At 43.3% G+C, this 14,053-nt stretch overlaps 2 protein-coding genes across 4 annotated transcripts in view; one reads left to right on the plus strand and one right to left on the minus strand.

The window, feature by feature from the left end:
- nup37 (nucleoporin 37) overlaps positions 1–1,640 on the minus strand; it is a 40,062-nt gene extending 38,422 nt beyond the window's left edge. For all 3 annotated transcript variants that reach the window (XM_048548330.2, XM_048548329.2, XM_059652583.1), the window contains exon 1: positions 1,373–1,640. In XM_048548330.2, the coding sequence (XP_048404287.1) occupies positions 1,373–1,534 (162 nt within the window). In that variant the 5' untranslated portion in view covers positions 1,535–1,640. The remainder of the gene's footprint in view (positions 1–1,372) is intronic.
- Positions 1,641–1,741: 101 nt separating this feature from the next.
- parpbp (PARP1 binding protein) overlaps positions 1,742–14,053 on the plus strand; it is a 43,686-nt gene continuing 31,374 nt past the window's right edge. The window contains exons 1-4 of the mRNA XM_048548363.1: positions 1,742–1,944; positions 8,496–8,649; positions 12,281–12,514; positions 13,907–14,011. Of these exons, the coding sequence (XP_048404320.1) occupies positions 8,500–8,649; positions 12,281–12,514; positions 13,907–14,011 (489 nt within the window). The 5' untranslated portion in view covers positions 1,742–1,944; positions 8,496–8,499. The remainder of the gene's footprint in view (positions 1,945–8,495; positions 8,650–12,280; positions 12,515–13,906; positions 14,012–14,053) is intronic.

Here is a 14,053-nt window from a genome sequence, read left to right on the forward strand (position 1 = left end):
TGTCTCCGGCTTGCTACAGTGTTTCAGTGAAGCCCAGCTCATGCTGGAGGAACAACACCTCATTTTCTGCTTGGGGACCCTACAGCTCTCCAGACTCAATATTGATTGAATAATTTTAGGGCCTAAACTCCCCCATGTCCCAACCCCCCCACCCCACACACCAGGCCTTGTTACCACATAGCCTGCCATTACACACCCCCTGTTGTTAGTCACTAACAATCCCCATTAGCAACTATTCACCCACCCAGCCTGATCGTCAGCAACTCCTTTGTCTGTCCAACTGTCTTCCTCTCTCTTTGGGGTCTATCTTATCGGTTACTCCCTACCCCACCTACCTCCCCATTTTCTGCAAATAAACTGACATTTTCCCAGCCACCATCAGTTCTCAGGAAGGATCATCGGACCCAAAACGTTTTCTCCTCCACAGATGCTGCCAGACCCGGTGAGCTTTTCCAGCAACTTTGTTTTTGTTCAGCCTGATTTTATAGCTGAATCCTTCCAGCCCAGGCAAATCTTGGTGAATACCCTCTACACCCTCTCTAGTGCAAGCACATCTTTCCTATAAGGTGGTGCACACAGTACTCCAGCTGTGGCCTGATCTTACGTACAGCACCATCATAATCTCCCTGTTGTTGTATTCAATGCTTTGACTAATAAAGGCAAGCATAGAAATGTGGTTGGCTCTTAACTGCCCTCTGTAAGCCACCCAGTTCCAGGGAGGACCAATAAATCCAGAAAATCCCGGAAATGAAAATAAACCCATTCATTGCTTGTAAGGTGCCTAGGGAGTACTGCACCCACGCTATGTTTTGATCAGCTCAATTGTTGTTCGGTGGCCCTTGCTCTGCATACAGCATCACAAAACTCAGTTGAAGGTAAAAACCCCAAAGAACTGTGGATGCTGGAAATCAGAAACTGATGGAGGGGGAAAAAACACTCAGCAGATCTGGCAGCATCTGTGGAGAACGCAGAATTAACGTTTCTCGTTCACTGGCCCATCTTCAGAATTGATTTTAAGCTAGGAAAAGGTTTATAAAAATGCTGAAGATAGGGTGGGGGTAGAAGTAAACGATACGTGGAGAGGGAACCCAGGCAGAGAGAAAAAAACATACTTGGGCAGACAAATGAATACAGGTCGGCCTCGAAAAATCAACAGCTAAACAAGAAAAAAGATTAGAATGGAAATCCTGTGGGAGAGAGGAGCAGATCTTCTTCAAGATGAGCATACCTCAAAGAGATGTTTCAGTGCAGCTTTGTTTCTGTGGCACTAGATGGGTTCCGACCTACTTCTCTTCCTTATCCCTTCCTCACCACCTCCCTGTCCCCAAAACAGTCACACGTTCCCAGAAAAGAACCTGCCAGGACAGCCCACCTGAAAGCGGCAGCTCCCCACCACGATGTAGTTGTCGCCTCCGTAGGCGACCAGGCTGCCAGTGCCGCAGTCCTCGAAAGGGTTAAACTCCACCACGTGCACTGTCTCGTCGGTTGGCACCGTGTGCGTGGCGCCCCGCGATGCCGCCTCGTTCACCATCATCGTCGTCTCCGCTTTCCAGTCCCGGAACCCGGGGAGATTGGAGGGAATCCCCGATGGAAAGCTCAGACTCGCCAGGAAAACCCTCAATGGAACGTTCAGACACAACCCCTCGTCGCTGATTGGCTGCCTCCGCTTCGCTTCCGGGAGGAAAGTGCAACATTGTAACGGCAACGCTCTGATTGGTTACAGCTGCTCCGGCCCGGGACTTTTAAATTGGCCTGGAGTTGGGTGTGGGTGAAAAGTCCGTGTGGGATCTATCTTTACCCTTAAGTTGGGAAGAGAGGGATGTAGAGTGAGGCGTTGTGTTAGTGCTGACTTCAGGCAGGGCTGGTTGGTGAGTGAGACAGAGCCAGTGAGAGCTTGGGCACTGTCGTTGGAGATTGGGAGCTGGTCTGCGCAAGTGACAGTTGGTGAGTACAAGAACTGAGGAGTCGCTCGCTTTCAACGGCGAGCCTCAAATTGCCTGAACCATGCTATTGAGCTGGAGACAATAGCAAAATGCTCGCGTTTGCCTCCTTATTACGAGAATTCCAGTGTATTGAACCGAGAACTTGTCTGCCTATATATGCTGAATGAAGTATTTTTAAACACTACTGATACTGACGGGTGTTTTTTTTTGTGTCTCGCGGGAAAGGTATTGGTTAGTGCATAACATGAAGGTTTTTTCTATTCACTTGTGGAATGTGGGCACTGCTGGCCAGCATTTCTTGCCCATCCCTAGTTGCCCTTTGAGAAGGTGGGGGTGATTTTTGCCTTCTTGAACTGCTGGGGGCATTTAAGAGTTAAGAGTCAACCACACTTCTATGCTTGCCTTTTAGTCAAAGCATTGAATACAACAGGGGGTTGACCCTCTGGGAGGGCATTCCAGCATTTTTGACCTAGTGACAAAGAAGGAACAATGATATTTCCAAGTCAGGCTGGTGAGTGACTTAGTGGTGGTGTTCATATAGAAACTTTGTTCAGTGTGCAAACAGGCCCTTTTGGCCCAACAAATCCCCACCCACACTCTCAGCATCCCACTCATTCTTCCTATAACCCACATCCCTGAACACTATATGTGCTATTTAGTGTGGCCAATCCACCTAGCCTGCAACACTTTGGATAGTGGGAGGAAACTGGAGTGCATGGAAACCCATGCAAACATGGGGGGGAAAAATGTGTCAACTCAACACACTGCCTGAGAGTGGAATTGAACTAGGCCCTTGGTGCTCTGAGGCAGCAGTGCTAACCTCTGAGCCACCATGCTGCCCTGAGTCATAGTCAAATTTATATAAAATAGAAATAGACCCATCAGTCCAACTTGTACATTCTGTCCAAATATCCTAAACCTAGTCCTGTTTGTCAGCATTTGACCCAGGCCCATGTATCTGATGCCCTTGCCCTTCTGGGTGGAAGTGGTTGTGGATTTAGAATGTACTGTCTGAGGTTATATGGTTACTTTCTCAGGCTGTTTGTAATAACCTGGAGAAGTTTTAATGGAATAAATTCAGTCTTGGGTGGGTTTTAATTGGGGGTGGGGAGAAAAACTGTTGCTGACCCTTTAGTTATTGGTTGCCATTAAGTTCTGAACTCCAAATCCATCTAGGAACCTGATGGAGGACCCTGACCCAAGAAGTTGACTTTCTTGCTCCTCTGCTTGACTTGCTGTGTTCCTACAGCCTGAAACTGTGTAAGCTTTGAGTCCACCTGATTTGTTTTCTCCCCCCCCCCCCCCCCACCCCCCCAAGCTAGTGACATGGCCTCTTATGTATGATATATCTCCTTACACAACCCTGGACACTTAGGTGGATTGGCCATGCCAAATTACCCCAACTGTATACATAGAACAGTACAGCACAGAACAGGCCCTTCAGCCCACAATGTTGTGCTGACCAGTGATCCTCATGTATGCACTCTCAAATTTCTGTGACCATATACATGTCCAGCAGTCTCTTAAATGACCCCAATGACCTTGCTTCCACAACTGCTGGCAACGCATTCCATGCTCTCTCAACTCTCTGCGTAAAGAACCTGCCTCTGACATCCCCTCTATACTTTCCACCAACCAGCTTAAAACTATGACCCTTCGTGCTAGCCATTTCTGCCCTGGGAAATAGTCTCTGGCTATCAACTCTATCTATGCCTCTCATTATCTTGTATACCTCAATTAGGTCCCCTCTCCTCCTCCTCTTCTCCAATGAAAAGAGACCAAGCTCAGTCAACCCCTCTTCATAAGATAAGCCCTCCAGTCCAGGCAGCATCCTGGTAAACCTCCTCTGAACCCTCTCCAAAGCATCCACATCTTTCCTATAATAGGGTACCCAGAACTGGACGCAGTATTCCAAGTGCGGTCTAACCAAAGTTTTATAGAGCTGCAACAAGATCTCACGACTCTTAAACTCAATCCCCCTGTTAATGAAAGCCAAAACACCATATGCTTTCTTAACAACCCTGTCCACTTGGGTGGCCATTTTAAGGGATCTATGTATCTGCACACCAAGATCCCTCTGTTCCTCCACGCTGCCAAGAATCCTATCCTTAATCCTGTACTCAGCTTTCAAATTCGACCTTCCAAAATGCATCACCTCGCATTTATCCAGGTTGAACTCCATCTGCCACCTCTCAGCCCATCTCTGCATCCTGTCAATGTCCCGCTGCAGCCTACAACCGCCCTCTACACTGTCAATGACACCTCCGACCTTTGTCGTCTGCAAACTTGCTGACCCATCCTTCAATCCCCTCGTCCAAGTCAGTAATAAAAATTACAAACAGTAGAGGCCCAAGGACAGAGCCCTGTGGAACTCCACTCACCACTGACTTCCAGGCAGAATATTTTCCTTCTACTATCACTCGCTGTCTTCTGTTGGCCAGCCAATTCTGTATCCAGGCAGCTAAGTTCCCCTGTATCCCATTCCTCCTGACCTTCTGAATGAGCCTACCATGGGGAACCTTATCAAATGCCTTACTGAAGTCCATATACACCACATCCACAGCTTGACCCTCATCAACTTTTCTAGTCACATCCTCCAAAAACTGTAAGGCATGACCTACCCCTCTCAAAGCCGTGTTGACTGTACTTGATCAAGCCATGCTCTTCCAGATGGTCATAAGTCTTATCCCTCAGAATCCTTTCTAACACCTTGCAGACGACAGACGTGAGACTTACCGGTCTATAATTGCCGGGGATTTCCCTATTTCCTTTCTTGAAGAGAGGAATTACATTTGCCTCTCTCCAGTCCTCAGGTACGACTCCCGTGGAGAGCGAGGATGCAAAGATCTTCGCAAGTGGCGAAGCAATTGCATTTCTCGCTTCCCAAAGCAGCCGAGGAGAAATCTGATCCGGGCCTAGCGACTTGTCAATCTTAATGTTTGACAAAATTTTCAGCACATCAGCTTCGTCTATCTCTATCCATTCCAGCATGCACGCCTGCTCTTCAAAGGTTTCATTCACTACCTTTTGGGCTATGGGAGGAAACCTGCACAGACACAGGGACAATGTACAAACTCCATACAGAGAGTCACCTGAGGCTAGAATTGAACCTGGGACCCTGGCACAGTTAGCAGCTGTGCTGCTCAAAAGAGGGCACTGATACTTTTAGCTTAGTACAAGCTCTCTGTTTATCAATTTAGTGCCACTCTTCCTGCTCCCAGTCACTGAAAATGACTAGTCAGTGGCTGGGCCAGCCCTTCAGAACTACTTCAAGCACTGAGATGCTGCCTTAGAGCTGTGGTTACGCATGCTGTGGATATCTAGAATTTTGACCCAGCCATGCAGAATGGAGGGTGATAATAGAAGGTGGCATGTAGTTTGAAGTAGAACACAAGGGATTAGATGCCTGATGACTGGCTGGAAGACAATCCCATGATGTAAAATTCTGATTTACAGGCAAGGGTTTCCCCAAGCATCTGTTGCTGATGTTCTAAATAGTTGAGGTCATGAGTTTTGGAGAGTGTAGCAGGGCCTTGTTGATTTGCTACTGTGGGTTGGTGCTGGTATATAATCTAAACTTTTTTGAAAGCTATTGAATCTACTTCAATCCTGCTCTATTTTGTGGATAAGTCACTTTAGTGACCAAATTACAAAATTGATAAAATGTCTCCAGGAATGGTGTATATGGAAATGGTTAGATTTAATTTTTTTTAATAAAATGCAAAAGGGTGGAGACTGGGACTAGACATCTGGCCAGGCATTCTGCTGTCCTTTAATCACTCCAAGGGATGGATTGAAGTAGCACTGGCCTTTATAGTTTCCCATTTATCCAAACTCTGCCAAATCATATGCCATTTCCCTTGGACATGCTTTAAACTGGTCTCATACTGCATAGTGACAATAAGATATAGTTGCAGAATTAGGCCATTCAGTCCATTGCATCTGCTCTGCCTTTGATCCTAACTTGTGTTTCTCAGTCCCAATCTCCTGCCTTCTCCCTGTAACCATTGACCACCTTACTAATCAAGATCTTGGCTTAAAGGCACCTGATAATTTGGCCTCCAGTCTTCTGCGGGAATGAGTTTCATGAGTTGCTACCTCCAGGCTGAAGGAACTCCTCCTCATCTCAGTTCTAAAGGGTTGGCCCTTTGCTCTGAAACTGTCCCTGAGGTCCTAGTCTCTACTCTTGGAAATGTCTACTCTATTCAGACCTCTCTATATTCTACAAGGTTCAGTGACATTCCCATGCAGGATCCTAGAGGTAATTTCCTAAACTTCTCTGGAAGTGCCATAATGTTAAGATTTGTAACTCTGGTTGAGGCTCTGGATGTGAGTTTGCTCACTGAGCTGGAAGGTAAGTTTTCAGATGTTTTGTTACCCAGAATGGTGACATCAGTGCTGGTGTTATGTCCCACTTTCTATTTATCTGTTTAGGTTTCCTTGGGTTGGTGATGTCATTTCCTGTTTTATCCCAAGAGGATGGTAGATTGACTTGGAGCCAATGTGTTTGTTGATGGAGTTCTGGTTGGAATGCCATCCTTCTAGGAATTCTCATGTGTCTGTTTGGCTTGTCCTAGGATGGATGTGTAGTCCCATTTTCTTGGTCCCTCCAGAAAGCGGACAAGGGTGGTGATGGAAAAATGGGACAACACATCCATCCTAGGACAAGCCAAACAGACATGCACGAGAATTCCTAGAAGCATGACATTCCAACCAGAGCTCCATCAACAAACACATTGATTTGGAGCCAATCTACCATCCTCTTGGGGATAAAACAGGAAATGACATCACCAACCCAAGGAAACCTAAACAGATAAATAGTGGGACATAACACCAGTGCTTCATTGGAGGCTCACTGTTACCTAGAATGGTGACAAAACATCTGAAAACTAGCCTTCCAGCTCAGTGAGCAAACTCACATCCAGTGCTATAATGACATTGACTGACTGCTGTGGTTCAAGGAGGGTCGCCAGGAATGTTTTGCTGTGATCTCTAGTGTTATATAAATGCTGCAGCATTTATGAGCTGACTCTCTGGTAGGAAAATAGGTTCCTAGTGCCAAACTTGGCTCAGTTCTTTAACTTCAATGTCTTTTGTCCCTTTGTTCACTTAATATGGCATTGACAGGATGATTTGATGAAAGCTGACTGAGAAGAGGATGGAATTGTCCTATAATTGACCATGCTGGATAGCAGAGATTAACTAAAACACTGTTCGTTTGCAGGATCTGGCCATCAGAGTATTCGAGTGGTCATAAATTCACTTTGGACTGCAATCATTTCAGAGTGCACAAATAGTCAATCGCATTGCTTTTGGTCTGGAGTCACATAGGTTGGATTAAGGATACCAGGCTTCCTTCTCTAAGAACATTAGTGACTCAGATGGGAGTCTAGAAATCTATTAGTCAATGAGAATAGCATTTTAAAAATGCATCCTTTTATCAATAAAGATACTAATTAAAAGTAGTAGGACAGTAGCCCACACCCCACATTGAATTAATTAAATTGGCAGTATTATTTGGCTGTGTTGGAATCTGAACTCTCATCTCATCTCTGGATCATGAATTGTGACATCTTGGTTTCTAGCTTGATATCCTATGCACTACAGATTCAACAAATGTTCTGAAGGGATGCACAAACCAAAAGGACAACTAGCAGTGTAAGACTTAGTGGATTGCCCTTTCAAAATTGCCAGGCAATGCATGATGCTCAATAGTCTCCTCCCTCTATGCTGTAGTCTCATTCCATATGATCAAGTTTTTATTAGAATTAACTTCTGGCAAATGTCACACTTGCTTTGCAGAACTCTTTCCCTGTTTGCATTTTGTTGGTTTACTATCCAACTAGGTTTGACACCATGGGATGTCTGCCAGCAATGTACAGTATTACAAGGCTGGAATTTAACTTGAACTTTCTGCAAGGGTTGCATTAATTCCTATTATGTCTGTGGCTTCAGACTAATCGACTGTGACCAATGCAACTGGAGTTAAGCTAGTGTTGTGTAATAGTGTTTTTTACTTTATGCTGAAGAAAAGGAGAATTTAACTGATCTTGTGTGCATCAGTTACTTAATATCTTCAGCTTACACTTATGTAGCATTTTAATGCAGTTATTGTTTCCTTTTTGCCCATGTCTAATAAGTCATGTGCGGCTTTCCCACTAGTTAAGCGCAGATTCTGGCTCTTTTCATTGGTTGTTCTAAAGTCTCTTGTTAAAGAATTTGTACAGTAAGAACTAAATGTTCTGAGTAAAATACTCCTCCAACAAACTCCTGTGATATGCCTGTCACGACTCTGACCACAAAACCCACTACTGACTTTTGGTAAAACATCTACATTTAATTGGCTTTGGAAAAGCCAATGTCCAATCCTTACCCAGCCTGGCCTACATGTGGCTGACTCAGAACTGCCTCTGGGGAAGGTAGGGATGGATAATAAGTACTGATCTGGTGAGCAATTCCCCCAAATCATGAGAGTTTAAGATGTTCTGGAGCTTATTTTTAATTCAGTGTCCATAAATGCTTGTATAATTATCATGGTGTTTGTTCACTCAGAGACATGGATTCCCTCCAACAGAAAGTATTACAGTTGATAAGGAGATTCCGGAAAGGATGGTGCCAGCTTCTGGAGCATGAAAGAACTACTGTCTGTGGTGCTGATAATATGCTTATGGTTTTGCAGCTTGCTATGGCTGAAATGAATAAAGAGGTGAGTTGACATCATCAGTAGACTAGAATGAGAATAGAGGAGGCCATTCAACCCCCTCCATCAATGAGGCTTTGCTTGATCTGGGTCTGGAATGCCACCTATCCACCTGGTCTTTATAGCCTTTTTGGAATCATGGCCTGAAACAGTGTCCCACTCTGATTCAGAAGTATTGATTCAACTGGGTACATCTTACTTTTGATAAGAGTTCCACACTTCTACCACAGCAAAGATGTATCTCCTATTCAGTGGCATGGTGGTCATGTCACTGGACTCTTATTCCAAAGGCCTGGAATAACATTGCTGAGCATATGGATTCAAATAACAAGAGCTGCTGGTGAAATTTTGATGCATATCCTAGCATGGGAATGCTGGATGGAGTAAAAGCAACCAGAACAAGAGGGCATAGATTTAGTGATGTGAAGAAAAAGCATTTTCACGCAGCAAATAGTTATGGACTAGACTGGAATGCACTGCCTAGAAATGTGGTGGCAGCAATTCAATTGAATCATTCAAGAGGACTTTGAATGGCTTTTTGGGTAAAATGGTGTGCATGGATTTGGAGACAGGGCAGGAAATTGGCTCTATATAATAGAGCTGATGCAGTCACAAGGGGTCAAATGGCCTCTCTGCCATAATAGTTCTGTGATTCTAAATTTCCCACGGTCAGATTTGAAAGCAGAGTCTCAGACTCTCCAAGCAGTAGACAAAAATTCCTGATTTCTAATCAACTCCTCTTTAAAGTCCTAAAATATCAATGTAGTCACCCTTCTATATTCCATGAATGATTGATTGTTTGAGATTGGCAGAGACTCGTGTTGAGGTGGTGGATGAGTGACTTGCATTGAAACTGTTGCACTTAGCATGGTGAAATAGCTTAAACTTGGCATAGGGAATATGTTGAATGAATTGTTGAGAGAAGTAGATAATGAGTCAACCTAAGACATCAGTTCAATATGGGGTGTGGGCTGCTGTCTCCTACTTTTAACTTTAGTATAATTAGTATCTTTATTGATACTAATGGATGCATTTTGGAAGATACCTTTGAATCTACTTGCATTACAATCTGGATGATAACAATTTAAAAGGGCATCCAGACATAGGGGAACTGTTGAAGTGATCAGGATGGTACCAGAGCTGAACCTCCAGAAATGTGGGTTCCAAAGGGGAATTGGCTGTATGTCAAAGTATTTCATAACTATGGAGGTAGATGTGGGCAGTGAGGCAATTTTGATAACTCTTTAAAGAGCTGACAAAGACATGAAGACAAAATGGTCATTTGCAGATCTGTACTTGAGAATAAATGTTAATGACATGATGATCTACACCAATGGTGTGACAATAACATCCGTCAGATGCTATCAAGACACTGGAAAGCAAAGTAGAGAAATTTTCTGGTTGGCAATTAGTGACTAGTGGTGTGCCTCAGGGATCAGTGTTGGGACTGTAATTGTTTAAAATTTACATTGATTTAAGGTTGGGGACCAATTGTCAAAGTTTACAGTGACAATAAGATGAGTGGTTGAGCAAAGTATGCATGGGACACTGCAAGTCTGCAGAAGATATAGGTTGAGTGGGTAGTGTCTAGAGTACAATGGTAGTAAATGTGAAGTCATCCATTTTTGGTGGGAATAATGGCAAAATGGACTATTAAATAGTAAAATTGCAATATGCTGCTGTGCAGATGCACCTCAACATCCTTGTGTATAAATCACAAGTTTGCTTGCAGGTGCAGCAGTAATTAAGAAAACAAATGGAATGTTGTCCTTCATTGCTAGAGGAATTAAGTTTTTAAAAAAGGACATTATGCTGCAACTATATAGGGTGTTGGTGAGGCCACACCTGGGGTACTATATAGTTCTGGTTTCTCAAGAGGAGGATGTACTAGCAGTGAAAAGGGTGTAGAGGAAGTTCATTAGTTGATCCCAGAGTTGAGTGGGCTGTCTTATGAGGACAGATTGAGTAGAGTCAGACTATATTCACTGGAACTTAGAATGACAGGATCTTACAGAAACATAAAATTTATGAAGGGAATAGATAAGATGGAAGCAGGGAGATTGTTTCCATTGATGGGTGAAATTAGAACTGGGAGCAGATCTAGGACTGAATTGAGGAGGAACTTCTTAACCCAAAGGGTTGGGAATCTGGGGAGGGAATTCCTCAATGAAGCAGTTGAGGCTGCCTCTGGAATGTTTTAAGGCAAAGATAGATCTTTTGAAGAGTTAAGGGATTAAGGCTATGGTGAGTAGTAACTAAATCCATGAAAATATCAGCCATGATCTTATTGGATGGTGGAGCCAGATGGTGGCCACCTACATCTTGAAGATGGAAAGCTATTATATGGTGATCATATCGTTACAATAGATATGAACAGATGAGTTTATTGGTAGTCAGACAAGAATCACCCTTCTGTATGACAGACATGGCAGATTCAGAGCAAGGACAGTCTAATTGAAGACAGCAGTCTCTACAGTGACTCTGAAAAAGCTCAACTCTAACCTCCAGACCTCATGGTGGGCAATATCCAGAAGGACAAGTAACCTAGAATTCTATTCATGCAGATAGATCAATTTCTGTGTCAACTCAGAATTTAATGCTATTAATAGTTAAATCATTAAATTTCTTTTCAAATCTAGAGAATTTCCCTCTATCTTTTTGTAACTCAGACCTTTGAAAATTTGAGTCCGGACTGCTGATCCAGTTCTACTGATCTAAACTGGCCACTGTTTTCTGGTGTTTTTACAGTCATATTTGAAGGAAGAAGGTGCATTTCACAATCCAATGCCTTGTACCACTTTACAATCCATAAATATTGCATGTGCCTTCAATGTTTCAGTATCTGACATGATGCAGCTAATTTAGACACAGCAAGATACCATGAATAGCAATGTGATAATGACCAGAACATTTTATTTATCTCCCTGGCTGTGGTATAGGTATTGGCTAGGACACCAGAAAGACCATTCTCTTTCAGGTAATGTGGCTGTTATTCATCTGTCCTAGATGGTAGGTAGCATTGCCATTCAATACCTTGTTCAAAAAGTGGCTCATCTGGCAGTGCAGCATCAATTTGGAATATTGCTTTAAGTCATTCTACAGAATCATGAGCCCACAGGTAAGGATAGGACCTGCTGAGCTCAACTGAACTAGTCACATGCAATTCCCAATTTAATATTAAGATTCCTACAATTTGGACCTAGTTCCAACTAGTGGAATTGAACTACATTGGCTCTTTGAGCTGCTTAAAAGGTCAGAATCTCCACAATGTGGAACTAGGCCCTTTGGCCCAACAAGTTCACACTATCCCTCAGCATCCCATCCCCATAACCTGCCTAACCTACACATCCCTGGACACTACAGCCAACTTGGTATGGCCAGTCCACCCTAGACTGCACATCTCTGGACTGTGGGAGGAAACCCATGCAAACATGGAGAATGTGTGAACTCCCCACAGTCACCCAAGGTTGGAATTGAACCTAGGCTCTTGGCACTGTGAGGTAGCAGTGCTAACCACTGAGCTACCATGCTGGCCTAAATTCTTCAATTTTTTAAACTTGCTTTGAATCCTTTTCCTCTTGTTTTTAACATGGTACTTACAATTCCTGTTTAAACCTTGTTTTCATTGACTCCTTAGTCCTATGGAGAATTCAGTGTAACCTTGAGTGACCTGCTCCTGTCTTGGAAGCATTTACTTCAGGAGAAGCTGGAGTTGCTGAATGAGTTTGATGTGACACCAGAAGGGTACAAGAATGTCCAAAAAACATATGAGGCTTTTCTGAGCAGAAGTAACTCTGTGGATCTGATTGATGTCTACAAGATCAGTACCAACTTAAAACCTGAAAGTGATCCTACAGCAATACTATCAAAGGTATGCTATGACATTCAAGAGGTAGGTGGCTAGTTACAGGAGAGAAATGAGGTAAGCTAGTAGATAGTTTAGGAGGTGAGTGTGGAGCATAAACAGCTGGTATGGAAGCTTTAAACCAAATAGACTTTTTGTGTAAATTCCATATGAATTCATCATTAGTTTTTCCTGAAGTATAAATATTGATCAGACACCATAAATTTTTGTGTCTCCTTCAAATTTAGTAACAACCAATGTTCAGTAACAGCAGTGTGTACTGTTTACAAGATGGCCTTGCTGAATTTCAGCAGTGCCCTTACACAGCACTTTCCAAACTGCCAACCACTTCCATCTAGAAAGATGTGAGCAGCAGATACTTGGAACAGCACCACACAAGTTTTCCCCATCAAGTGGCTCAGCACCCTGACTTGGAAATATATATTGCTATTCCTTCGGTGTCAGTTAAAATCTTGGCATTCCCTCCCTAAGGGCACTGCAGGTCAACCCACAGCATATGGGCTACAGCAATTCAAGAAAGCAGCTCACCACCAACTTCTTCAGTGACCAGAGATGGGCAATAAATGCTGCCCCAGCCAACAATGTCCTGTCACTGCAAGTGAATTTTTAAATTTTTTTTAAATATAAAGAATGACATGGGATTGCTTGTATCCATCCAAGAAAGCAGTTGGAGTCATAGTTTAACACCTTTTTTTAGCCAGGAAAACTGCTGTCTTCATTCTCAATCTTAATTAGCAGCAATTAGAACAGCCCATTGCAATGTTACTGTTTCGGTCAAACACCTTGGGGTCCTGAGTCTCTTGGAGCATGCAAATGTCCAGATAAACAGGTTGACTGCAGTTACAAATTTAACTCCAACCTAAGTGCCAGATTTTTCCTGATGTGGGTGTCACTGGAAAAGCTGGCATTTCTAGCCACTTCAAAATGTCCTTGAGCTGAGTGGCTTGTAAGTTTGTTTTGGAGGTCAGGGAGTAATTAGCCACCCCACTGAACCTAGGAGCACATGCAGGCCAGACAATTGGTAGTTTCCACTATTCCTCAGACAAGACCATAATCCCAGAACAAAGAATTGAATCTCTTGAATTCCACCACTGTTGAGGTTGGAATTAGTGTTAGAAAGTACTGGAGTTTTGGACCTGTAGTGTTCACCACGTCTTCACCTCCCCTGACTGACCTGGAAGTGCAACACAGTTGCTTTGCAAAATACTTTTTGCAATTGATTTTATTTTTCCAGTTTCTCCAGAAACCAGAGGATGCTAACTTTGAATCTTTAGTGACCAAAAGGTAAAAAATAAAATTGCCAGGCTGTGTGGAAAGACCAGTAGGGAGTGATTATTTTTCTTGGTTTTGCTTACTTTTGCATGAGGGAGGTAATTTACTCCTTGTTTTTTTTTTCAGACAGAGCTGTTAAATTTCCTGTTGGGCACTTCAAAACCATCACAGGAGTCACTTTCACCAGCTCCCACTTCTCTGATCGAAGAGAGTAATCAGACCATTGCTAAGGTGACAGTAAAACAATTTTGAGAAACCAAGCTTTTAGACTGT

Source organism: Stegostoma tigrinum, chromosome 18 (assembly GCF_030684315.1).
Source record: "Stegostoma tigrinum isolate sSteTig4 chromosome 18, sSteTig4.hap1, whole genome shotgun sequence".
Lineage (NCBI taxonomy): Eukaryota > Metazoa > Chordata > Chondrichthyes > Orectolobiformes > Stegostomatidae > Stegostoma > Stegostoma tigrinum.